Source organism: Pan troglodytes, chromosome 12, assembly GCF_028858775.2.
Source record: "Pan troglodytes isolate AG18354 chromosome 12, NHGRI_mPanTro3-v2.0_pri, whole genome shotgun sequence".
Taxonomy (NCBI): Eukaryota; Metazoa; Chordata; class Mammalia; order Primates; family Hominidae; genus Pan; species Pan troglodytes.
Window position 1 is genome coordinate 21,484,892 of NC_072410.2, and position 27,951 is coordinate 21,512,842.

At 43.9% G+C, this 27,951-nt stretch overlaps 1 protein-coding gene across 1 annotated transcript in view; it reads left to right on the plus strand.

Annotated features, from left to right (window-relative positions):
* Window positions 1–27,951, plus strand: part of RFX8 (regulatory factor X8) — a 77,994-nt gene that overhangs the window by 22,757 nt on the left and 27,286 nt on the right. The window contains 2 exon segments of the mRNA XM_063788965.1: window positions 1,680–1,766; window positions 23,294–23,357. Of these exon segments, the coding sequence (XP_063645035.1) occupies window positions 1,680–1,766; window positions 23,294–23,357 (151 nt within the window).

The window sequence follows — 27,951 nt, forward strand, 5'->3', positions numbered from 1 at the left end:
TTTCAAATGTTAAAAACAAGGATTTGGAAAATCACAAAATGAATGATAAAAAATGCAAAACAAAACAAACTATAAATAACAACTCTTACCAAAGAGTGTCCACAATTCACATTAATTCCCAGTGCCTGAAATCATTGAGTTGGTGCTAGAACCAAACACTGGCCTCTATTTTCTTCGGAATTTTGTTAAAATATGAAGGTTACAATATATTTTTATTGTTCTACAGTTAGGTAAATGTCTCATTCTTGAAATATTTAAATAATTAACACACATCAAATAATGCAACTGTCGCCCAGGCTGGAGTGCAATGCTGCAATTGTTGCTCACTGCAGCCTCAAGCCCCTGGGCTCAAGCAGTCCTTCCACTTCAGCCTCCTGAGTAGCTAGGACTGCAGGTGTGTCCCACCAGGCCTGGCTAGTTTTTAATGTTTTTTAGAGACGAGGTTTTCCTAAATTGCCCAGGTGGGTCTCAAACTCCTGGGCTCAAATGATCCTCCCACTTTGGCCTCCCAAAGCACTGGGATTACAGGTGTGAGCCACCATGTCTGGCCTTGGAACTGTTTTAATTACCCTTTGAACTAAAGTTTCTGTGTTCACCAAATTAGCATATTTGAATTATATTCCGGAGGTGCGGTCCCGAGGCTATATTACTTTTCTTTTTTTTTTTTTTTGAGACGGAGTTTCACCCTTGTTGCCCAGGCTGGAGTGCAATGGCATGATCATGGCTCACTGCAACCTCCGCCTCCCAGATTCAAGCGATTCTCCTGCCTCAGCCTCCCGAGTAGCTGGGATTACAGGCACCTGCCACCACGCCCAGCTTATTTTTTGTATTTTTAGTAGATACAGGATTTTATCATGTTGGCCAGGCTGGTCTCAAACTCCTGACCTCAGGTGATCCACCCATCTCAGCCTCCCAAAGTGCTGAGATTACAGGCGTGAGCCACCGCGCCCAGCCCCAAGGTTGTATTTCTAACGTGAAAAGAAATTCCAGTATTATCGAGTGCCTTGTGTCATAATTGTCACTCAATTATTATTGCTATTTGTTGCTTGTTTTAAATTGCGAGGGGAAATCAGTGAGAAGACATTGAAGCCAAATTAGGAAAGGGGGCTGCCACTCACCAAGAAATTGAAGACCGTGGAAGTGTTTGCCAAACCTAATATTGGGCAATAATTAACTAGAAAAAATTTTGTCTGAAGCCGGGACAAGCTGCTATAGTCCCCTGGGCTTAGCGGAGGAAGATCTGGGCTGCAGAGAAGGCTCTTGGCTTCCCTCCCGGGTTTCTGACAACTTCAGTGGAGGGAACCTTGGTGTCATTTTCCCTTCACCTGAAAAAGGTTAATGGGTGCTGGGGGGTCGGGGGGCAGTGGTTGAGGGGACAGGGCAGGGAACAGGAGGCTTTCCCTATCACATCTCTCTAAGATTAGCGTGTCCTGCATCAGGCAAGCAGAGGAGAGCCTCCACAAGCCTATTTCAAGGCTGATGTGTGTGAAAGTGTATGAAGTTGCCTGTCTACATAACAGAGCTTGGTCAGACTGAAGGATTAGCTTTTCCAGAGAAATGCAGCCAATGCTAAAACCTGGAGAAGAACTCCAAGTCTTCATTAGTTCGCCTATTCTCTGCCTTCCATAAAGCATGTCAGTAGTTAGACATAAATTTAAAGACAACCTTTATTTTTCCAGGTATCATTATGATGGAATCTGTATCAAGAAAAGCTCTTTCTTCTATGCCCAGTATTGCTACCTGATAGGTGAAAAAAGGTATCACAGGTTAGTAGCTATCATTTTGGTACTTTGGTCTTGGGTCACAAGCCTGGTGAATGTTAGAACCGTTCAGGCCAAGTGTGGTGGCTCATGCCTGTAATCCCAACACTTTGGGAGGCTGGGGCACAAGAACCGCTTGAGTTGAGTTCAGTAGTTCAAGACCAGCCTGGGCAATGTGGCAAAACTCCATCTCTACTAAAAAATACAAAAGTTAGCCAGGCATGGTGTTGTGCACCGGTAGTGTCAGCTACTCGAGAGGCTGAGGTGGGAGGATCACCTGAGCCTGACAAGGTCCAGGCTGCAGTGAGCCGTGATTGCGTCACTGCATTCCAGCCTGGGTGACAGAGTGAGACCCTGTCTCAAAATAGTAATAATAATAATAAATTAATAAATAAAAGAACCATTCATATTTTAGTTGTATCTAACTGACTTTTTGGTTGTTCTGTCTTTAAGTCCTCCTTAAGGAAACACACATATCACATCAACATTTAACCAATGTCCCTTTGTCAGCCTCTGGCAATGTCATTGGCCAGAGAAATCCATTTCTGGTTCATTTCCTTAGACATTTCTCATTTTGAGTGTCATCCAGTTGCCAAAGCCATTTTTCGCTGAGTCTATCCTTCTCAACCTTTCTGCAAAATTTGACACAATTGGGCACCTCTCTCAAAGCTTCCTTTAGCCCTCAGGACTGTGTCATCCAACCCCCACCAGCCCTGAATCCTTGGTCTCCTGCTCTTTCCCTTCTCCATTAAGCTTAGGCTCTCCCCGAGATCTCATCTTGATAATCGCCATTACTCTTCCTACTGTTTGGCCCCAGACATCTCATCCTCTTTTGTCTTTCACCTATGGCCTCCTGCAGGTGGATGACTCCTGAATCCTTCTCACTGGTCCTGACCTTGCCCACCTCCTAGGCATTCCTCCCTGGCTCTCTACTGGACATTTCCACTTCGATGACCCACTGGTACCTCACACTCAACATATGGAAATCTAAATTTAGCCTCTTCCTCCAAATTGTCTCTGCCCCTTGATTTTCTTAGTTCAATCTTGATACCAACAGATAGAACCTATACAAAGTGTCACCCCAAAGCCACCCCGACCCCCGTGGGTCACAAAGCCTTGTTAACTTTTCTCTTTAAGTTCTCCTGAACTCACTCTTTTTGGTAACCCATATCTCCTTTAATCCTTTGTCATCTTACACTGAAATTATTTCCAGTGATCCCATATGGCCTCCCCCTCCTCAGCCTCTCCCTGCTCTAAACACAGCTACCAGATGAATCCTCCTAAAATTCTACATTTGCTTTGTCTCTTTCCTGCTCAGAAACACGTGAGTGCTTGTTCTTACCTCCTGGATAAAGGCCAACCCTAGGCTGGTGTTAGCCAAGTTTCTTCTGACTCCACTTTCCAACCGTGTTGCCTATTTCTCCCCAATATCAACCATAATTTAAGCCACACTCACTTTTCCCTGAACATATCAAATGCAGTCCACCTTTGCTCCCACCATCCAACCTTCCATAGTGCCATTTCTTCTTGTCTCTGTCTAATGGGACCTTCCTGAATCCCATCCATACCTTCTGGACATACCTCAGAGACCACCTGCCCCATGGGACCATCCCCAACAATGCCAGCTACAGGAAAGTTCTTTCTTCCACTTCTTCATGCTGACCACTGTCCATCCATACAACCAGCATTCCTGCTCTTTGAGCCTTCTTTGGCATAAAAAGATGACCATATGTCCAAGTAGCCAAGGACAATATCAATTTCACTTGGAGTCCTGCATAATTATTAATTGTGCTCCTTTCACTCTCAAAGGTGTTCTAGTTTGAACAATAAATTAAAATGAATCATATGGTCACCTCTGATATAAAGCATCCTATGTATGAGGCAGCTGCTGTGGTAGAGAGATGAGGAGCCTCCAGTATGGGTAAGACAGGGACCCTTTTCTCTGATAGCTGAAGAGGGAGGCTAAGATGACCATTTACTTTGATCCTCAAATATAACACGACGAGTGTCAGAAGTGTACAAAAGGCACCATAAGAACTCAAAGATGTGGAGCACACATTTTGGGTAGGGGATCATGAAGGGCCTACAAGGGCGTTGGGCTTTGAGTGAAGCAATGAAGAACAGATTAGAATTTTGACAGGTGGTGTCGGAGAAGGAGGCAGGAGTGCAGAGGACATCCAGGCTTAGAGGAGCAAAGATAAAGGTACATGAAGGCATGGGCTTCGTCCTGTACAGGCATGCATGGAGCTCTAGTAGAAGAAGATGAATGTGGAGGGAAAGTTCAGGGGGCCTAGATTACCAGGCTGGGCAGTGGGGGGTGTCCACAAGTCCTTTGGAGGCTTCCTTTGAGAAATAAGGTGGAATATCCACAAGGGCAGAAACCATGGAGCTTTGTTTGTTTCTGTCCTGCCATAGTTTGAATGTTTGTGTCCTTCCAAAATTCACATTGAACCTGATCCCCAATGCAACAATCTTAAGAGGTGGGGCCTTTCCAAGATGATTAGGCCATGAAGGCTCCACCCTCATGAATGGGATTAATAACCTTGTAAAAGAAGCTTCAGAGAGCTAGCTGGCCCTTTCGTCTCTTCTGCCATGTGAGGGCACAGTGTTCATCTCTGTCATCCTTCTGCCTTCTGCCATGTGACGATGTAGCAACAAGGTACCATCTTAGAAGCCAAGAGCAAGAACTGGAGGTTGTTATGTTAAGTTAAATAAGCCAGACACGAAAGACAAATATTGCATGTTCTCACTTATAGGAGAGAGCTAAAATAAGTTTATCTTGTGGAGGCAAAGAGTAGAATAATGGTTACCAGAGGCTGGAGAGAATAGGGAGGAATGAAAGATGGGTTAATGATTAATGGATATCAACATATGGTTAGACAGAAGGAATAAGTTCTAGTATTTGATAGCCCAGTAGGGTGACTATAGTTAATGATATATTATGTATTTCAAAATATCTAGAAGATTTGAAATGTTCCCAACACAAAGAAATAATAAGTGTTTAAGGTAATGGATATGCTAAACACCCTGATGCATGTATCACAATATCACATGTACCCCATAAATGTATACAATTAGTATGTTAAAAAAGAAGAAGAAGAAGCAAAGAGCAAACTTTTACCAGACACCAAATCTGCCCGCACCATGATCTTGGACTTCCCAGCCTCCAGAACTGTGAGAAATAAACTTCTTTTGTTTATAAAGTACCCAGTCTAAGGTATTTTGTTACAGCTGCAGGAACAAGGACATATTCCCAGAGTGGGCACTGAAATAGCTATTGGAGAACTGAAAATTCAGCATTGCGGTTTAAGAAGAATAGTTGGGAAAGGAGAGGGTGACGAGCCTGGAGATGGCCCCAGGGCTGCTGCTGTTGTTCGGATTTGCACTGGAATCAGACAGGAGGCAGGTCTGAGAGACCTCTTAGAGGCAGGGTCTTCAGGATCTGGCAGTTGGTTGAGTCAGTGTAGTAGAAGGGAGCAGAGATGATTCAGTCAAGCCTGTCCCACCTAAACCTCAAACTCAACCTCAAATAAAGTCACTGTGCTCTGCGCCAAACCAGCTCTTCCTCTTACATCTCTTATTCATCTCTTAGTCACGGGGATGGAAAAGTTACATTGGCAAAAATAGAGAAGCTAGGAAAAGGAATAGCTATAATGAGAGATTTATTTTAGTGACTGTTAGAATGTCCCTGGTGAGAATTTGTTCTCTCACTTGCTGATCTGTAGGCTCCTGAAAGGCTGCGTGTAGATCTTGCATTCCATTGTGTGCCCCCCCACCCCCACCCCCTGGCACCTAGCAGTCAGTTAACTAACAGACAATTTGGAGAGCCCTGCATGCTCCAGGAAAACAAGTAACTAGGCAGGCACTCGGCACTCAGAGGGGAGAGACCATTAGCGTCCCGGGGACTCTGTTTGTTTCCAATGTCGCAGAGAGAGGGCCTAGGAGTGGCCTTTGTAGGGGAAGGAAGATAGGCTTCATCATCGGTGAGGAAGAGGAGGACTGCTAGAGGACAAAGATAAAGGCAAGAGTGACATCGGCTGGTCATGAGATAAGGCCAGCAACAGGTGCTTTTCATGTACTCTATGCTCAGCATATACTTAATAATTGATCAACTTGGCTGGGAGCGGTGGCTCAGGCCTGTAATCCCAGCACTTTGGGAGACTAAGGCGAGTGGATCACGAGGTCAGGAGATCGAGACCAGCCTGGCCAACATACTGAAGCCCCGTCTCTACCACAAATACAAAAATTAGCCAGGTGTGGTGGCATGTGCCTGTAGTCCCAGCTACTTGGGAGGCTGAGGCAGCAGAATCGCTTGAACCTGGGAGGTGGAGGCTGCAATGAGCCGAGATCGCGCCACTGCACTCCAGCCTGGGTGACAGAGTGAGACACCATCTCAAAAAGAATAACAAAAAACAAAAACAAACAAAAGTAATAGATCAACTTTAAAGTCTTGGCCAACTAAGAGATTTTTTTTTTTAAAGCATTAAGATTTAAGGATAACTTCACTGCCAATGCCACATTCAGAACATACTAAAAGTGTATTTTAGAAAGCACAAGTGTAAGAAATGGTACACTGTTGTTAATGAGCTGTACTGATGAAAAGTGTCTATTTTATTATATAAGGACCTGTGTGAAAAATTCCTCTTAAAAATTAGGTCTCAAAATAAATAAGTTTATCTCTCTGGTTTTCAGGTAATGAAAACTCTATAACTCATCTGCCATTTGAGTTCCTACAATAAGTCAGGCCTGTTCTAGCTACTGGTGATATAGCAGTGAATAAGATAAACAAGGTCTCTCGTTTTATTAGCTTAGGAAAAAAGAATAAAAAAGGACAATAGACCAGGCATAGTGGCTCCTGCCTGTAATCCCAGCACTTTGGGAGGCCAACATGGGCAGATTGTTTGAGTTCAGGAGTTCGAGACCAGCCTGGGCAATAAAGCAAGACCCTCATCTCTTCAAAAAATATATAATTAAAAATTTTATATTTAATATTTATTTATATATAACTATTAGCTGGGCATGGTGGTGCACTTGTGGTCCCAGCTATTCAGGAAGCTGAGGTGGGAGAGTAACCTGAGCCCGGGAGGTCAAGACTGCAGTGAGCTATGATCACGCCACTGCACTCCAGCCTGGGCTACAGAGCAAGACCCTGTCTCAAAAAAAAAAAGGAACAATCGCGAGATGTGGCCTGAAGACAATACAATGGAGTCATGGAGAGGCCTCCCCGAGACAACACCATTTGAACAGAGTGCCAGTCAAGGAGCCAAGTGAAGATCTGAAACAAGCATTCCAGGCAGAGGAAAGAAAGGGCTGTGCAAAAGGCCTGAGGCAGAGATTAGTTCAAGGAGCAAGAAAGTCTGAGGGTGGACTTCAGTGGGTGAGCAGGAGGGTGGGAGGAGAGGAACCTGAACACAGAGGTGAGGTAGAGGTTAGAGAGACTAGGGAGAGGCTTTTGTGGCAGCCCTGGAAGAAACAGCCCATTGAGATGAATGACTTAAATAATTTTAATTCTCCCAAGAAGCAGCAGCACACTATGCAATACTACATGTGGATAAGAGCAGATACTGGAACAGACTGCCTGGCTCTACCACTAGTAAGCTGTGTGATCTTAGGCAGGTCACTCAATCTCTCTGTGTCTCAGTTTCCTCATCCATTAATTAAGGATAACAGTATCTACTTCATGGGACTGTTGTGAGATTACATTAATTAATACAGGGAAAATGCTTAGTGCAGCATCTGGCACAGAGTAAACATTCAGTAGGGCTCCTAAGCATATTGATCTGCACTTTGATGTATTTATTTTATCAAGTCTGCATGATTTTTTCATGGTATTCATATATTATTTTTACTCTAGTTATTGTATTTTTCAGTTGCATAATTTCCACTTGATTCTTTTGTATGACTTATATGACTTTGCTGAGGTTTTCAATTTTTTCATTTGTTTCAAGAGAATTCACAATTATTTGTTGGAGCATTTTTATAATGACTGCTTGAAAATCCTTGTCAGATAATTCAACATTTGATTTGCCTCAGTCTTGGCATCAGTTGATTGTCTTTTCTCATTCAAATGGTGACTTACCTGGTCTTTGGGATTATGGGTGAGTTTCCATTGTATCCTGGGAATTTTTGGTTATGTTAGGAGACTCTTGATCCTATTTAAATCTTCTGTTTTAGACAGAAGGCAGTTGCCCTGTTTAGGTTTAGTGTGTAGGTTCTGGCCTACTTTTATGGGCTGTGGGTCCAATGCCAGCTCAGTTTCCTGAGCCTTTGCATGCTATTCTTGTCTGCTTCATTCTTCTGGCACTGCTGAGACTTCTGATTAATCCCTACTGGTGCCACCTGCAGGGGCTCAACCCACTTCCATGGACCACTTTCTGTGGAGAGTGGGGAGAGCCAGAGTGTCTGGGCCTGGGTCTCCTTATGCCCCTTGGTGTAAGGAGGGAGGCATCAGGCTCTGCCAATGTTGTCATGTGGGGAGCATGACCTGCCATTTCAGTGCTCCACACGTGGAATGGGCATTGAATTGACCCACGGCTTCACTACTGTGCATGCAGGTGGACAGTAGTGACGCTACATACACATACCCAGAGCACTGGCAGGCAGGCTGATCCTGATCCGGACTGCCAGTGCTCTGGGTGTGGGTGTATGGAGCGTGGAGGTCAGTCTACCAGAACTCTGAAGCTGCTACTGTGGGCAGATGGGTCACCAGTGCATGCCCTGGTTGTGGAAAGAGTGTTGCAGCCCCCTACTAGGTCTCCACTGGACTTCCCTTCCCTTTCCTAGTCCTTTGGCCAGAGTGCAGGCTTTTCTTTGGATTTTATGCCTACGCCTATTGACGTAACAGACTGTGTTGCACATTTCTCCAGTGCTCAGTCCAGGGGTGTGTGGAAGACAAAAAGAAAACCCAGGGAACCCACCACATTGTCATTTCTCTACTCCTGTCGTCTCTACCCAGTCTACCTTCTTCTTTCCCGCTTTCAGAGCTCTTCTATCCTTGTCTGTAGAATAATTTCCAAATATGCAGTTGTATTAGAGGCAGGAAAGGAAGGTGAATCTACACCACCTTGTTCCCTGTACATGATTTGTAATACAAGCTACCACAGATACTTTTTGAAAACAAACCATATATACATTAGGAACCAATATTACTAGTGAGTGGAATGCCTGATTATATGATTGTGCCTGATACTTCAAAATATGATCAGTCAAAATACGATGGTGGAGACTTCTGGTTGGGACAAGAGGAACCTATTTCTCCATGCCCCTCCACACTAAGCACAACTGTAAGCCCTGGAAGTAATGCAAGAGGCAACCAAAGGAAAACTCCGAAAGGTGGTGACAAGAGAGTGAGCTGGTTTGGGACCCAGGACTGTACAATCAGCACCGCAGCAGAGCATCTTGCATCCCCCGCCCTGCACCCTGAAACCCAGACTCAATGTTTCCCAAGCCTGACGTAGGAAGAGAAGGCAACCCAGGTAGATTCATTCTTCCTTCCTTGAGTTGCTCTAATAATATCAGGCAAAATAATTTTGGGGGTGGTTAATAGAGAAAATACTCTCCTTCCTTCCTGGGTCTGAGACGCCCCTTTTCTACCAAGAGATACTGAGGGTGTGAGCCGATCTGCCTAGAGACACCCAGCTTCAACAAGCCTCTTGGTCCAGGAAGCCTCTTTGTTCTGCAGCCTGACTGACACTCTTCCGCTCCCCAGAGGCCGCCAGGAGCATCAGTAGCAGGAGCACCTCCCTCATGGAGAGAAGTCCCAAGGTCTAGCCTGGGGGAACCCTTCTCCCTCCTCAGGTAGCACCAGCAGGAACCAGTGGGAGGCCCAGAGGCACCAGAAAAACCAAGCAGGCTGAAACAACACCACAAAGGCTCTGAAAATTAAGCTTTTGAAAACAAAAAACAAAGGAAAAATAAAACCCTGGAAGCAGGCAGAAAAATAACACATTACCTATAACAGTGATTTGAATGGCAACACATTTATCATTGAAACCACCAAGAAAGCCAGAAGGAAGTGGCACAAAAGGTTTCAAGGGCTGAGATAAGAACTGTCAACCACAATTTCTACATCCAGCAAATTTACTTTCAGGAATGAAAGGGAAATAAAAATATTCCCAGGCAAAGAAAAACCAAAAAAATTTGCCACTAGCTGACTCACCCTTAGAGATCAGCTAAAGAAAGTTTTTCAAAGAGAAAGGAAATGATAATAGAAGGAATGTTGGAGTATCAGAAGAGAAAAAACAATGGGAAGAGCAGAAATATGGGATACATACAATACACTGTCCTTTGCATCACAAGTTCTATGAATCATGTTTGATGAAACAAAAATCAGGCCTCCATCTGGTACTTGAGACAATGATATTTAAAAGTGGGGAAGGTAAAGAGGCCTAAATGGAAAAAAGATTTCCACACCTCACTCAAAGTGGTGAAACATCACCACCAACAGACTGTGGTAAGTCACGTGTGTCTATTGTAATACTCATGTGACCACTATGAGAACTATACCAAGAGATGTACTCAAAAATACTACAATTAAATGAAGATAGAGTCCTCAACGCTGTTTAATCCTCAGAATGGCAAGAAAAGAGAAATAGAAGAATAAGAACCAAAGGAAACAAATAGAAAACAAGTAATAAAATGGCAGACTTAAGTGCTAACATACCAAGAATTCCCTTAAATGTAAATTATCTTACATAATCAGCCAAAAGACAAGACTGGCAGAGTGAATTTAAAAAGAAGAAAATGACTCAAGTATGTACTGTTGCCAAGAAACTCACTTCAAATTCAGTGACATAGGCAGGTTGAAAGTAAATGGATGGAAAAGATGTAACATGCAAACATTAATCCACAGATAGCAGGAGTGGCTATGTTCATATCTAATAAAGCAGACTTCAGAGCAAAGAAAATTACTAGGGACAAAAAGGGACTGACTTAGTCCATTTTCTGTTGCTTATAACAGGATACCTGAAACTAGGTAATTTATGAGGAAAATGAATTTATTTCTTACAGTTATGAAGGCTGAGAAGTCTAAGTTCAAGGGGCCACATCCGGTGAGGGCCTTCTTGCTGACAGGGACCCTCTACAGAGTCCCGAGGTGGCCCAGGACATCACATGGCAAGGGGGCTGAGTGTGCTGGCTCAGGTCTCTTCCTCTTTTACAAAGCCACCAGTCTCATTCCCATGATAACCCATTAATCCATGAATCCATGAATTCTTAAGGGCAGGGCCCTCAAGACCAAATCACCTACCTCTTAAAGGCCTCACCTCTCAATACTGCCACATTGAGGATTAAATTTCAACACAAGGGCTGGGCGCGGTGGTTCACGCCTGTAATCCCAGCACTTTGGGAGGCCGAGGCAGGCGGATCATGAGGTCAGAAGATCAAGACCATCCTGGCTAACACGGTGAAACCCCGTCTGTACTAAAAATACAAAAACAAAATTAGCCGGCCGTGGTGGCGGGCGCCTGTAGTCCCAGCTACTTGGAAGGCTGAGGCAGGAGAATGGCATGAACCTGGGAGGCAGAGCTTGCAGTGAGCCAAGATCATGCCACTGCACTCCAGCCTGGGCGACAGAGCAAGACTCTGTCTCAAAAAAAAAAAAAAAAAAAAAAAAAAAAATTTCAACATGGGTTTCAGAGGGGACAAATATTCAAACCATAACAAGGACCTTATATAAGGATAAAAGGATCAATCCCCCAGGAAGACATAACCATCCTAAATGTGTGCACACTGAACAATCAAACTGCCCTTTCTTTTTCTCGAGTAACGCTGGAGCCATACTTCAGTGAATTCAGGTTATTCTAGCAAATCTCACCACTGCGCTAGGGATCTCCAAGACCACCTCCACTTGCAGAGATCCAGTAGAAAGACTCACAGGACTTAGCATTTAATTGTACATATGGCTAAGATTTATGACAGTGACACAGTAAAGATACCCAGGATCATGATGGAAAAAGAGGCAGAGTCTGGTGGAACCCTTGTGAGGCTTCCTGTGTGCTCTCCCCTCCCCCATGAGGGATCATACAAAGTTCACTCCTCCCCCAGCAATGAAATGCAGCAACATGTGTTTGAGGTTTCTTCCCAGGGAAGCCCGTTAGCGACTCGGCACCTAAAGTTTTTATTGAAAGCTGGTCACATAAGCACCCTATGTCTAGCACATGCCAACATTATAGACTCCTAAAAGGAAAGCAGGTGTTCAGCATAAACCATATTGTTTGTACAGTCTAGGCACAGGGAGCCACTCTTATCAGCTAACGGTTGACTGGGAACACTCCAAGAGCCAAGTTCCCAGACCCTAGCCGAGCGCCAAACTTGGCAGCAGAGCTTTCTACGAGAGCAGTCTCAGGCCTGCAGTGTTATCTCTTTTCTGCACAGCTGCATAACCCTGTGGATATGCTTTAAAAAAAACATTCACTTGGACTCTTTAAACGGGTGAATTGTATGGTATATGAATTATCTCTCAATGAGTTTTTTTTTTTAAATCCCAGCAAGATTTTCTTGTAGACATAGACAAGCGTCTTCTAAAAAGTTATATGGAAAAGCAAATTGCTCAAACAAACTTGATGAAAAGGAATAAAATGGGAGGAGAACACTCTCCCTTATATTAAGGCTCACCGTGTAGCCACAGCAATCAGGATGGTGTGGTACTGGTGACGGCATGGACACACCGATCACTGGAACTGAGTGGAGGATACAGAAATAGATCCGCTCGGCTATGCGCGGTGGCTCACACCTGTCATTCTAGCATGTCGGGAGGCCGACAGGAGAATCGCTTGAACCCGGGAGGTGGAGGTTGCAGTAAGCCAAGATTGTGCCATTGAACTCCAGCCTGGGTGACAAAAGTGAAACTCCATCTCAAAAAAAAAAAAAATCTACTCAAATATGTTCCACTGATTTTTGACAAAGGTACAAAATTAATTCCATGAAAGGGGCTGCTTTTCAACAAATGGTGCTGGAACAATTAGAAACCCACAGGCAAAAAAAAAAAAAAAAATGAACCTCAATCTAATCTTCATAATGTATATGAAAATTAACTCAAAATGGATCGTAGACTTAAATTTAAAACATAATATTAAACTTTAAAAACCTTGGACAAAATCACTGGGACTTGCACACAAAAGGTCTCAGACCAGACACCAGAAGTATGATCCATAAAAAGAAAATGTAAAGTCGGACCACATCAAAATCAAAACTTTTGCTCTTAGAAAGCCCATGTGAAGAGGAGGGAAAGACAAGCTACAAATGGGAAGAAAACATTTGCAAACCACGTAACTGACCAAGGACTAGTATCTAGAATATAGAAAGAAGGCTCAAAAGTCAACAGTAAAAGAAACAAACAATCCAATTAGAAAATGGGCAAAAGACATAAACATACGATAAAGCAATTGTAAATAAGCACATGAAGGGACACTCAGTCCATTAGTCACTGTGGAAATACAAATTAAAACCACAATGAGGCCGGGCGTGGTGGCTCACACCTGTAATCCCAGCACTTTGGGAGACTGAGGCAGGCGGATCACCTGAGGTCAGGAGTTCAAGACCAGCCTGACCAACATAGTGAAACCCTGTCTCTACTAAAAATATGAAAAATTAGCCTGGCATGGTGGCGGGCGCCTGTAATCCCAGCTACTCTGGAGGCTGAGCCAGGAGAATTGCTTGAACCCAGGAGGCGGAAGTTGCAGTGAGCCAAGATTACGCCATTGCACTCCAGCCTGGGCAACAAGAGTGAAACTCCGTCTCAAAAAGAAAGAAAGAAATAAAACATAAAACCACAATGAGATGTCACTACACACTTACCAGATTGACTAAAATAAAAAGTAGTGACAGCACCCAATGCCAGCAAGGATGTAGAGAAGCTAGGTCACTCACACAATGGGAAGGTAAAATGGTCTAGCCACTCTGAAATACAGTTTTGCAGTTTCTTATTAAACCAAACATACAATTTACCACCCAAACCAGCAACTGCACCTTGGGCATTTATTCCAGAGGCATGAGAACTTATATCCACACAGAAACTTGCATACAAACATTCATAGCAAGTTTATGTGTAATAGCCCAAAACTGGAATCAGCCTAGATGTCCTTCATTAGGTGACTGTAAATAAACTATGATCCATCCATACTGTGGAACACTACTCAACAATAAAGAGGTATAAACTATTATTTGGAAGCAATCTAAGTGTCCATCAGCTGATGAATGGATAAAGAAAATGTGGTACATATACACAGTGGAGTACTATTCAGCTGTAAAATAGAATGAGATCCTGTCATTTGCAACAACATACATAATGAATAAGATCTAATATTCACTAGCACAACGGCTGATGATAGTCAATAATAATTTAATTGTGTATTAAAAAAATAAAAGTATAATGGTATTGTTTGTAACACAAATGATAAATGCTTGAAGTGACCGATACCCCATTTATCCCAATGTGATTATTACCCATTGCCTATATCAAAATATCTTATGAACTCCATAAATATATACACCTACTATGTACCCACAAAAATTAAAATTAAAAAAAAAGAGGAACAAACTATTGACACACAACTTGAATGAATCTCCAGGGAATTTTGCTGAGTGGAAAAAACTCCAATCCCAAAAAGTTATATAGCATATGAGTCCATTTATAAAATATTTTGAAATGACGTAGGGGTGGGGGAAGCAAGAGATGAATGTGGTTGTTTGTGGTGGTGGATACATGAACCTGCACAGGTGATATGATTGTGTAGAAATAAATATACACACAAATGAATTTAAGTAAAACTTGGGGAATTTAAGTAAAACTTGGGAAATTTAAGATCAGCAGAGTGTATCAACGTCAGTATCTGGGTTGTGATATTATACCACAGTTTTTGTAAAATGTAACCATCGGGGGAAACTAAACAGGGTGTAAAAGAGATCTCTCTGAATTATTTCTTTCCTTCCTTCCTTCTTTCTTTTCTTTTCTCTTCCTTTCTTTTTCCTTTTTTTCTTTTCTTTTTTTTGAAACACCTGTTGCCCAGGCTGGAGTGTGGTCACGTGGCATGATCATGGCTCACTGCAGCCTTGACCGCCTAGGCTCAAATGATCCTCCCACCTCAGCCTCCTGAGTAGCTGAGATCACAGGCAGGCACCATCATACCTGGCTATTTTTTTGTTTTTTTTTTTTTTTGTAGAGACAGGGTCTTGTTGTGTTATCCACACTGGTCTTGAACTCCTGGCCTCAAGGGATCCTCCTGCCTCAGTCTCCCAAGTAGCTGGCGACAGTTGGGAGTCACTGCACTTGGCTAATTATTTTTATTTTTTTTTGTAAGAGACAGGTCTTATTGTGTTGCCCAGGCTGGGCAACTCCTGGGCTTAAGTGATGCTCCTGCCTCAACCTCCCAAAGTGCTGAGATTACAGGCGTGAGCCACTGCACCCAGCCTGAATTATTTCTTACAACTGCATGTAAATCTACAATTATCTTCATAAGAATTTCAATTAAAAATAATAAATCAAGGAGAATCCTGTAATTCAGGAAAAGACATCATGACAGGCCCCATGAAGTATCCCACAGCCCTTTCCTGCCCATTTCTTGGAGGGTCCGAGGTCTCAGGGTTTCTTCCGCTGACACCCATTCTCTCTTCTCATGGTTGGAGTGCGACTCCTTCCTTTCTTTCAAAGCACTCTCCTGGCATTTTCATCTGTGCACACAGTTGCTTTTCCTCTGGAAGCACAGGCATCGTTGCCTTTAACACAACCAGAGCAGGGCTCCTTAGCAGAAGGAGGTCAGCGGCCAACAGAGGACCAGAGCGCTGCCCCCCTGGAGGTGGTCAGTCCCCATGGTGTGCAGCTGTGTGTGCTCAGGGTGCGTTCTCACACACGACTTTTATGAATGCGATCTCTATTGTGTTTAAAACCCAGAAGCGAGCTCTCTAGCAAACCTACGATGAGTATGTTGGTCTTTCCCCAATGTTTTATGCCTGGGTGAAGCAGCCATTTCTCTATGTGTGCAGCAATTGAGGAGTGATTTACAAAAACTCTCCTACTAGTATTTGCCTAAGGGAGGAACTGGAATTTCATTTTGGTTGGGGGTGAGGGTGGTTAAAAAGAGCACGCCTTGCTAGGACCATCTTAGAGTAGAACATACAAGCTCTCCCAAATCAGTTCTCAGAGTCACTGAGCTGTGCACAGGCTGTTCAAGGTCATCTCAATTGTCTTTATCTCTTCTTTCTGGACCTCGTGTTAAGGAAAGGAATGGAAACACCAATAAGAGCATTGTCGCAGAGAGATTTGGCCATGAACCAGGACTGTAGCAAAGGGGCGACATCTCTCACTACCACCAAGTACTCCAAAGAAGCATAGAATCTAATTAAAATAAATGTAGTCTCAAGATAAGCCCTTATCTCCTCCCTATTGCTTCTATATTGCCCCCTAAGCCCTGTAAATTTAGAAATTCTGATTCCCAGGTCCCTGAACCTGCACATCCCGCTCCTCCCTCCACACCCGTCTGCTGGGGAGGGGAGAAGAGGGTGCCCACAGATGCAGCAGGGGAGTCGTGACAGAGCCGGGAGCCAGGGCGCTGGTGGTCCACTTAACTGGACACCTGGAGAGATGGCTGAGCAGCGGGTGGGGGCGTTCGTTTTCACTGGGGTGGGATGGGAATTGTGGTGAATCGTACTGAAAAATGCAGAGGCAGCATCCGTCCTCACCAAGGAGAGACCAAGGTTTGATTTTTAAAACAAATGAACAGCTTGAGGCTATTTTTTTAAATGAAAATGACCATAAATGTGCAATGTGTGCCATATGAACAAGACCACCTCACAAAGTCCAGCACATTCCCCCTCCCTTCCTGCTCCCCTATCAGGGCAGAATGGCCTCCCCAGATTCCAATCCCGTTTAGTTGGCAACCAGATTGAGGCTTGGACCTGGGTATAATTGCTGACTCAGAAATTCATGGAAGAATCCAAGCCAAAGTATAAAATATTTTATTATTGTCTAGGGGAACAGGGGAGTGGAGAATGTGTGTGTGTATGTGTAAGTACGTGTGTATATGTGCGTGCATTATATCACATCTGGAGAAACAGCTCTTTGTAGTTAACCTTTATTCTCTACCTCTTAGGCAAAATCCCTGGGTTTTGTTTCAAGGATAAATTTGTTGTCATTTTCCAAACATGAATCCCCATTCTATGTCATGTAAAGTCTGTAATCAGCCATTGGGAGGCTCAGGTTTCCCTTGGGGATATGTGGAAACTAAGCCTCGCCCTCATCCCTCCCGAAACACACACACTTTCCTCTCTCACCGTGTCAGCTTTTTCAACTCGGCTTATTAAAGGCCTTTAAAACGCCTCTAAAACTGTGCCTTCAACACGCCGTGCCTTTGTTCTTCCACGCCTTTGTTCTTTTGCCAGCCATGAGCTCAGGGGGCTGCCTGGCGGGCCTGAGCCTGGGGAATGCAGGGCCTCGGGTCCACAGCGGCTGTGCAGACGGCGGAGCAGAAGAGGGAGAGGTTCGTCTTCCAGGCTGCACCGCGCTGGCGGCGAGCGGGTTCACAGGGAGCCGGCGGCGATGGTACCACAGCCTGGTGATGTCAGACACCAGGGGTTCTTTCAGAGGGGTCTCTCCAGCCCCAAGCAGGAAGCTGTTTTCCTTCTGTGTGTGCAGCCAAGGCCCCTGGAGGGGCTGAGAGTCGGGGCTGAGTCTTCCTGGGGCCAGGGCCCCCCACAAGGCCTCCGAGGAGCCCCAGAGGACCTCCCTCTCAGGTACTAATAAGGTGTCCAAGTTGCAACCCGCTTTTTGGCCTTGTCCACCCTATGGTTTTCAAGGCTGGTTAGAACTTGCTAATGCTAAAAAATATGTATTACCTGGTTGCTGTCTGGCAGCTCAAAATACATGTGTGGAGAATAACAGCCTGGACTGCACCCTTCCTTGCTTGGGAAAGGTTTTAAAAGGAGGTACCTCTCAGAATACCTCTCACATCGGGAACTGTTATCATTTTATCGCTCACTTGCCCATCTCCAACAGACAGACGCCCGTGCAATGCAACGTGCTATTTGCTGTCTGCCAGTGAAGCTTGACCCCCAGTGGCTGAGTTTTGCCTCAAGAAGGTGATCGTGGATGTCTTATACTTCCCACACTTCCACAGGTCTCCCCCTCGGTCATCATTTTGCAGTTAAACTGTTCATAAAATCGAATGGGTCAGGATACAGTTAAGTAATATGACAGTAATGGCCCCAATGCAGAAAACAACTAAACCACAACACACAGAAGACCAGATTTTAAAGAAAGATTGTTCTTGTTAATTTTCAGTTTCAAAAAATTGATATCTTACTTTTTGCTTCTTGTGTACATTTTTTTTTGTCACACACGTGATTCCATCTTAAAAGACAGAATCATAGAATAGGTAATATTCTACTCTGAAGTCAGAGCGAGGTCTCCAGCTCTGTGAATTCTGTTTGTCCTTCTTCATCTGCAAGTTGGGGATAATTCTTATCTACCTTACTAACAGGTGTTCATGAGAACTAGGGTAAAACAAGTAACACATTTAGGATGAGTAAGTGCTGAGTGTATTTTAATGATTAATATTATTAGTATAATCAAAATTATATTAGTTTTTCAAAATTATAATGACATATGTCTCAATGTGAATATATATATTTACTATTTTAACATATGTAAAAATATTCATCAAGTCAAAGATATCTTCTCTTAATCAAAACCAAAATAATTACTTCATGTGCTTTGAGGAAGAGTTACGATGAGAACCTTTAATGATTGGAAGATGAAGTGCCTTTGCTCTGAAATCTGACACGGAACAAGTATGGTACATGAATTAGGTTTTATTACATTTTTATCCTCTTACCTTTGTAATTGCTTCAAGTTGTTTCACCACTGGTTAGAGTGATTTGCGAGGGCAATTTATGATGCCAAAATGATGTCAATGAAAGTCTGGAGTAATGACAAATGATGTCAAAACCTGAGAATGTAAATGCAAATTGTAGTTAGACTAAAAAAAGTTAATGCCAAAAAGCATATTAAGCTAACACTACATTTGAAAGATTTTATGGGAAAAATTAAAGAAACAAGATGAGTTATGTGCTATATAATTGTGTCTCAGTCCTCTCTATGCCTGACTTTTTTTAGACAAATTGATCATAAAAATTAAAGTAAATCATGGTTCTCAGTCTGTGTCTTCACTGTACTGAGTGAAGTGGGCAATTTGCCAGTGCCCAGAAGAAACCAGGCCCTCCTCCATTGTCCCTGCATGAAGCCCAGAAGGAACCCTCAGACCATTGTGTAAGACCTGGGGGACCTCTGAGTCCCCGTGTTCCAGTGAGAGCTGGAAAAGGTCTTGGGGGGCGGTCACCAAATCCCAATCCTTCCCTTTACAGGGTGCAAAATTGAGGCCCTGTCGCTTCATGTGACTTGCTTAAAGCAATATAGCCAGCTAGCTGCAGAGCTGAACAAGGAGGCCCGTTCCATTGTGCTGCAGGAATTCTCAGCCCTCCTCCCTCCCCGGTCTTCCCCATCTGGGCTCTTCTCCCTCCATCCCCAGCTGACCCCGCCCTTCCCTCCAGTGGTTATTAAATCCTAACATCCTAGGTGAGGGTTGGCTTGGGCCCTGAGGAGCAGTCACTAAAGGGGGCAGCTCCCAAGGAATGCAAATGACCTGAGGATGGACTCGCCTGGGAGTCACTCCTGTGTCACAATCTGCCTTGTGCTCTGTTGTTTTTCTCTAACTCGGTGATTTGGCATTGCTAAAGCATCACAGGCCTCGGAGAGCAAGTGGAGAAGATGCCTTTTGGACTGGAAGCCCTTCCTTCACAACAAGGCCAGCTCTGGATGTTGTGTGTGGTTTCCTTGGCGCTGTATTTTAGCAATGACTGTGCTTTTGATCACAGCCTGATAAATGTCCCAAAGGCCTGACTCAGAGCCACACTCTGGAAATGACGCAGGGGGCAGTGAGCCCAAAGACACAAAGCTGTCCCGGTGGGCACTCAGGGCTTCTGTCTGAAACGGCCACCTCCAGGCCTGCTCCGGCCTCACGCTCCCTGCACCTGCTCTTGGGTGGTGGCCCCATATTGGGAACTGCACCCTGGTGGAGCGCTGGTCTACCACAACCTTCCTCTCTAGCCTAGTCCAGCCTTGCCTGCCCGATGAAAGCCCGGCAATGCCTGCGGTGTTCACTCCTCTGAATCTGCCAGACCCTCAGGGTGCTGGTGACCTGAACGTGGACCCTCATGAATCCCCACTTGCTGGTCTCCAGCAACTCTGCTCACCTGCCTTGTAGCCCAACTATGTTATTGCCTCCTAATCCCCTGTCGCTTGAATATTTTTGTGGTTCTTTGTTTGCAGAGGCCTCAGAAACTAGGTGATTTTAGAAAATAAATATGATGTCATTAAACCTACATGTTGACCCGTGTTGTAAGCCAGTCTCTTAAATTAGGGCATTCCAGAGGTGGAAAGAGACAGCCTTGCCATTCATTTGAACAGATGAATGTCTTTGTCCGGCCAGGTAGAGATGGGGACTTTTTCATAGATGACCCCATCTCTCCATAAGGTTGAAATATTTTCTCTTTCTCGCCATTAGGTTAATACATAAAGTCTCCCAATTAAATGCTAAAAGGTAACATAGCTCTCCCAGTGAGGATTCCTGCTATACACGGGCCCCTACACGGCAGGCACGTCCCTTCAGGCTTCCCTATAAAGATGAGGAGGGTGATGGCAGGCACGTCCCTTCAGGCTTCCCTATAAAGATGAGGAGGGTGATGCCACCTTCTTTTCGATTGCTGTTGAATTAAGCCCATATTCTGCATTGAACAGAGGCAGAAACTTGGGAGTATCATTTAGGAACTCAAAATGATTGAGAACATTACTCAGTCGTAATGAGCATTACTCATTAGTCCAAAGCTCCCAGAGTCAGGGTGGAGGGAGAGGGATGAGTGATAAAGTTGAGAGTTTTCCTTGTCATTCCTTTAAGTCTGAAACCAGACATTCTAGCTTTGAAATATCTGTTTCTGAGTATCTATAGGAATGCCCCATGAGGATCAATGTCACCATTCAAAATTGTTTAATAAGTTATCCTTATATGGTGATGTGATGAACACCAACCAGATCAGGCTAACTGATCACAAATGCAGCTCTCCTGAGCTCATCAAGCTGCCAGTTGACAGAGATGTGCACTGTTGGACTAACAAGAGAATAGGATGGCCCCCTGATGTACGTTTTCCTAGCACCCAACACTTCAGCTGTCATAACCCTCACTCAACATCTTTGTGATTAGTGATTATTTGTGTGACATTTTTCCTCCCCAGTAGGCTATAACCTCTGTGAAAACAGACCTTGTCTCCCTGGATCACAGCTATATCCACCAAGGCCTGGCACAATGCCTGACATTCAGTAGGCACTGATGAATGAATGAGAGATGGATCGATGATGGATGGATGGATGGATGGTTGGTTGGATGGATGGATGGATGAATGAATGGATGGATGGAGCTCAGTGTATTCATATTGTGGTCTTGCATTCATTTTCCAAAGAAAACGTATTAGCAGTAGCATGCTGACACAATGTGGAATTGGGGAGAAATTGCCCTTCCTCCAATTTAGTTGAAGAAAGTCTCACAACTAATTTTTAGACATCTCTAAAGAGTGATGACCATATTTTGCTGATTAAATTTCTTTTCTATGAGCCCTTTATTTAGTGAAATTTCACTTCTGATATTTTCTTCTGTCTTATTTCATTCTAGTCTTTATTCTAAGTTTGATTTATTATTTGTTGTTTTTGTTGCTGTAATGTCCCAGAATCTGTGGCAATGGGCTGTTTATAAATTTTACCTGAAGAAACTGCATAATTGTCACATCTACCCAAGATATCATTGAGATATGATGCATTCTCTTGGGCTGTCATAACAAAATACCACCGACTGGGTGGCTTAAGCAACAGAAATTTATTTTCTCACAGTTCTGGAAGCTGGAAGTCCAAGATCAAGGTACCCCAAAATTTGGTTTCTGGTGAGGGCTGTCTTCCTGGCTTGCAGTCAGCCGCCTTCTCGCTGTGTCTTCACATGTTCTTTTCTTTGTTCACATGGAGAGAGAGAGAAAGAGAGCAAGTTCTCTGGTCTTCTTATAAGGACACCAGTCCTGGATTGGATTAAGGCCCTATTCTTATGACCTCATTTAACCTTAATTATCTCCTTAAGGATCTTATTTACAAATACAGTCACATAGAGGGCTAGGGCTTCAACGTAGGAATTTGAGGAGAAGGCAACTCAGTCCATAACACATGACAAATGGAATTCCTAAGACACTCCAAATTATTTGCCTTTGGCTCCTCTAGCATTGCCCATCACCCTATGTGCATGTGCAGGGCTTATCCATATACCCTTTCAGGTTGAACAGATGCTGTGTCCTGCAGCCACTGGAAAGTCTGAGGTAAAATTTCTATTTTGATAACGACTCTTATTAAAAGATGAAGAGTGCCTTTCTAGTGGGTTCGTGTCCAGACCCTGAATCTATGTGCCCTGTTTTGAAATAGAACATTATGTGGAAACATTTATCAGATGGGTATCAAGCATTCTGCCCAGTTTTCTATGACTTGGTTTGGAGAATGGACTGACCCAAACCTTCAGAAGAGAGCCCCTGGGGCTTTCAAGAGGCTGGGGAGGACGTAGAACCATCCTATTTGGAAGGAAAGCCATTTTCCTCTACCTCCCCTCTGACTCCCACCTCCTCCCAGGTCCTCCTTACCTGGACGACAATTGCCCGGTGTCCAGAAGCACAGCAAGAGGCTGCTGGCTTCCTCTTCTCTTTTTTATGTTCAGGTAGAGCTGAAACCATCAGGCATGAGGATGTGTGCTGACTTGGAGTGGACGGACCCATCAAAGTCATGTCTGCCCTTGGCTCAGCCATAACTCTGGAGCTGAGTGACGGGGAAGTGGGAGGAGACACCACCACCTCTGGCATCTTGAGAATGGACATTCCCTGGTGCAAGTGAACTGGGCTCACAGCTTCTCGAATGCCCATGATTAAAGAAAAAATGCACCGTACTGCATAGATAGGACCCAGTCTGTTCTCCATTATGTATAAACTTCTCCATTATCTTATATGAATCCAAGAGGCATGGTGAAATGAAATTTACATCTCTATTAGTAATTACCAGTTTCTTTGCTCTGTAAAGGTGTTCTTCTACATCCATCAATTCAGAGGATATTATCATTTCTGTATCGATCATTTAAAATGCACCAAAATAAAAAAGTAATAAGAATTCACGTTCATGATGATTTTTCTTTTCCCACAGGAGCGAATTCTACCCATGACGATATCATATTCTTGCTTCTGAAAGAAAGAAACCTTTAAAAATAAATGCGTGGTTGTCCCAGTTACAGAGATGAATTTTTTAAAGCCCAAGCTTGTGATAATTACCATTCGTGGATAGAAACATGGCAGAGGGTTTTTCAATAAAAGTTATACCCCTAAACAAATAACCTTGCTGCAAAAGAAACTTCGTGCTTCTGCTCAGAGACAGGTGTCTTGCTAAAATTACTTCTGTGTTTTCTGTTCCTTCACAGTGGAGATGCCATTGCCTTTGAAAAATCTACTAATTATAACAGCATTATCCAACAAGAAGCAACAGTGAGTGTTAATCAAATAGATTTACTATAATAGACCCAGACCTAGCAATACCAGTGATTGCTTAATTCGATCCAGCTGTTTTTCTGTGTGTACTGTTCTTACTCTAGGTAGCCCCTAACCATTCACCCATCTGACCATGAATGTTCAGTGCCACCACTTTCCACATGCTGTGCCAAGACAGACATAGTCTCTGTCCTTAAGGAACCTACTGTTTGGCTGCACATTCCCTGCTTAACTGTGTTTCTTCAGCTAAAATTAAAAAGGATATATAGGCTGTTGGCAATAAATGTGTCTGAAGTGTCTCCCTATTACAGTTACAGCTCTTTGAATTAGGACACCAGAACTATGAATAACTAATGTATGACATCATGAGTTGATTTTATTTTAGTGGGCCAAAACGATATGATAGTACTTGGATACTGTCTTAGTGCGAGCTGCAAATTACCATTGACAGGATGGCTTCAACAACAAACATTTATTTCTCACAGTTCCAGAGGCTGGAAGTCCCAGGTGCCAGCGTGGCCAGGTTACCGGAGGGACCTCTTTCAGGTTGCAGACGACTCCTCATCGTGTCTCACGTGGTGGAAAGAGAGGGAGCAAGCACTAATCTCATTCATGAGAGCTCCACTTTCGTGACCTAACTACTCCCAGAGGCCCCACCTCCAAATACCATCACATTGGGATTAGAGGTTTTTTGTTGTTGTTGTTTTGAGATGGAATCTCGTTTTGTTGCCCAGGCTGGTTCAAGCGATTCTCCTGCCTCAGCCTCCCAAGTAGTTGGGATTACAGGTGCCTGCAACCACGCCGGCTAATTTTTGTATTTTTCGTAGAGACAGGGTTTCATCAAGTTGGCCAGGCTGGTCTCGAACTCCTGACCCCAAGAGATCTGCCCCCCTTGGCCTCCCAAAATGCTAGGATTACAGGAGTGAGCCCCCACGCTCAGCCGGGATTAGGGTTTTAACACATGACCCTGCGGGGGGCGGGGGGGATACCAACATTCTGTCCATAACAGATACTGTCTTGTTGACAAGTGTCATTGAACAGATAACCTTTTATAAACGTGTTTAGTGACCAGCCTTCTTGAGGCCTGAATGGGTTGTGAAAGAACTGCTAAAAACAAACAAAGTCCCTCTACTTAAGTAGGACACAGTTTTGTAGTCGGGAAGCTAAGATAGACGTGGAACAATGGGTACCATGTCGAGTGGGCAGTGCAGGCCATGGGTGGTTTGGGAACTCCAAATTGGGGGTCGGGGAGAGGGGCTGTGGGAGGCAAGAGTGATTAGAGAGGGCTGCACTGAAGAGTGCGGTTCCCACTGTTGTTGTGACAAATTAGCACAAAGTCAGTGACTTAAAACAACACAAATTTGTTATCACACAGCCCTGGAAGTCATAATTTCAACACCATTCTTACCAGACTAAGATCAACATGTTCGCAGAGCCGTGTTCCTCCTGGACATTCTAGGGAAGAATCCATTCCTTCCCTTTTCCAGCTTCTAGAGGTCACTCCCATTCCTTGGCTCACGGCCTCCACCCCATCTTCAAAGCCAGCAAAGGCAGGCTGGATCCTTCTCACGCTGCAGTCTCTCTGGCTCCCTGCAGCTGGGAAAGGTGGCCCTTTCTAAAGCACCTTTGTGATGACATGAGGCCACTTGGATAAGGCAGGAAAACCTCCCATCTCAAGGTCTTTAATCTTAATCACATCTGCAAGGTCCCTTTGCCATGCAAGGGAAGATATTCATAGGTTCCAGGGATTAGGACGTGGACATTTTTGGGGTGGAGGGGCCTGGTTCTGCCTGTCATATTATCCTTGAGCTAGTCCTGGAGGGGGTCACTGGCTCCTCTCTTAGGAGGGTGTTCATTTTGAGGGTGTAGCCTGCACTGGAGCCGGGAGGTGATGACAAACGTGTGTGGAACCCAGCGTGCATATGCTGGGGAGCAGCACACTGGGTGAGGTGGGTGGAGAGGACCAGAGGGCACAGAGCTTGTCGATGCTAGGCAGAGAACTTGGATTTGACCCAGGAGACCGTGGGGCACCATCAAGGCATCTTCAGAAGGAGAGTAACAGGATACATTTGCTTTGGGGGGTGATAATTCTGGGAACAGTGTCTTCAAGGATGCAGGAAGGATCAAAGGCATTCAGGAGAATTGATGGAGTAACCCAGGGGAGGCAGATGATGCCTGATGGAGCAGGTGATGGTGGAAAGGTGTCACACATCAGACTCCCAGGGGCTGACACCTAGCGCGTGCTCACTAAAGAATGAGTAGACGAATGGTAGCATGTAACTCCAGTGACATTTCCTGGGTCTGTCGAAAATCTCAAACTGCATTTAATACACCTAAAGAATCCACATAGAATTTCTCAATGGTCATTTTTTAGATATAGCTTTTGTTTATACATATTTGTCATTATGCAGTATTTATTTATTTGTTTTATTTTTTAGAGACGAGGTCTTGCTCTTTTGCCCAGGCTGGAGAGCAGTGGCACGATCACAGCTCACTGGAGTCTCCAACTTCTAGGCTCAAGCCAACTTCTCACCTCAGCCTCCTGAGTATTTAGGACTACAGGCGTATGTCACCATGCCCAGAAATGTTTTTTGTGTGTTTTTTTTTTTTTAATTTTTTGTAGAGACAGGCTCTTACTATGTTGCCCATGCTGGTCATGAACTCCTGGCCCGAGGCAATCGTCCTGCCTCAGCCTCCAAAAGTTCTGGGATTACAAGCATGAGCCACCACACTCAACACAGTTATTATTTAAAAGTTGGTGGATTTTTAAAGACTGATGTATAATAGATGTATATATTTTCTGGATACGCGTGATATTTTGATACATTTCTATGCTGTGTAAAGATCAAATCAGTATAATTGGGATACTTATTGCCTTAAACAGGTATCTTTTCTTTTTCTGGAGGCAGCCAAATGATTCTTATCTGGGTATTTGAAAATATCAACTAGATTTTTGTGAACTATAGTCACTCTACTAGATTGATCAAAGCCTAGGTCTCATTTCTTCTGTCTGTTTGTACCCATTGATCAACTTCTCTCCATCCCCTTCTTTGCTTTGCTGAATTATTGTTTCCACACTGGAATTCCTCAGCATGCTTCCCGAATGCCTTCTGCTGTAGCGAATCTCCTGCAGGGGTCCACACTTTAGTGGCTCTGTACGCTACTTTTACTTTAAATTTCTGGTTGTTTATGTTGTAAAGGAAATATTTCCATTTATGATTTTAAAAATGTTGTTTGTGAAAGAACAGTTCTTTTCACAGTTTTTAATGAAAGGATTATGCCTATAAGTAATGTCTATGGAGGAAGAGACCTCAGGGAATTGACTTCAGGAAATCATGAATGTGCTCTTTATTATGTTGTGTAATAAAACACTTTTATATTCTCCTTGTAATTGTTTCTTGAATATCTTAACAGTACATTGTCAGATGTTTTCTTCTGAACAGGCGAAACTGTGTTGTATGTGCCATGGTGAAATGTAGAGATTTCTGTAGCATTCAATAAAGAACTGTCTGCCTAAAGCTGCAGTTCTCAACATGGGCATGCAGAAGGCTCAGTAGGGAAGCTGGTTATACATCTAGAGTTCTTGTCTCATCAGATTCACTAGAGGCCTAGGAACATGGATCTCAAGGGCCCCAAGGGATTCTGATGTGTTTGAGAATGCTGCTTTGGGAATATCAGCAGTAACACCCAGAGAACATTGACATAACCAGGGTGTGAGTGCTCTGGAAAATATGGATGTAGTTGGGGTTTTTCATTATGAGAGATTAGCCCAGAGTTGAAATTGAGGATTCCTCAGTTCTCTAACAGAGCGCCTATGATCAGGCCAATGAGCTTCATGGAATAGCTCCATCCTTTAGTATGATCAACTTGAGCATCACCCATACCCACATACAAGAAAACCCATCTTCTTTTTTTTTTTCTGTTTCAAATTATTATTTTTTAAATTATACTTTAAGTTATAGGGTACATGTGCACAACGTGTAGGTTTGTTACATAGGTATACATGTGCCATGTTGGTTTGCTGCACCCATCAACTCGTCATTTACATTAGGTATTTCTCCTAACGCTATCCCTCCCCCAGCCCCCGACCCCCTGACAGGCCCCGGTGTGTGATGTTCCCCGCCCTGTGTCCAAGTGTTCTCATTGTTCAATTCTCACCTATGAGTGAGAACATGCGGTGTTTGGTTTTCTGTCCTTGCAATAGTTTGCTCAGAATGATGGTTTCCAGCTTCATCCATGTCACTACAAAGGACATTAACTCATCCTTTTTATGGCTGCTTAGTATTCCGTGGTGTATATGTGCCACATTTTCTTTATCCAGTCTGTCATTGATGGACATTTAGGTTGGTTCCAAGTCTTTGCTATTGTGAATAGTGCCGCAATAAACATACGTGTGCATGTGTCTTTATAGCAGCATGATTTATAATCCTTTGGGTATATACCCAGTAATGGGATCAGTGGGTCAAATGGTATTTCTAGTTCTAGATCCTTGAGGAATTGCCACACTGTCTTCCACAATGGTTGAACTAGTTTACACTCCACCAACAGTGTAAAAGCATTCCTATTTCTCCACATCCTCTCCAGCACCTGT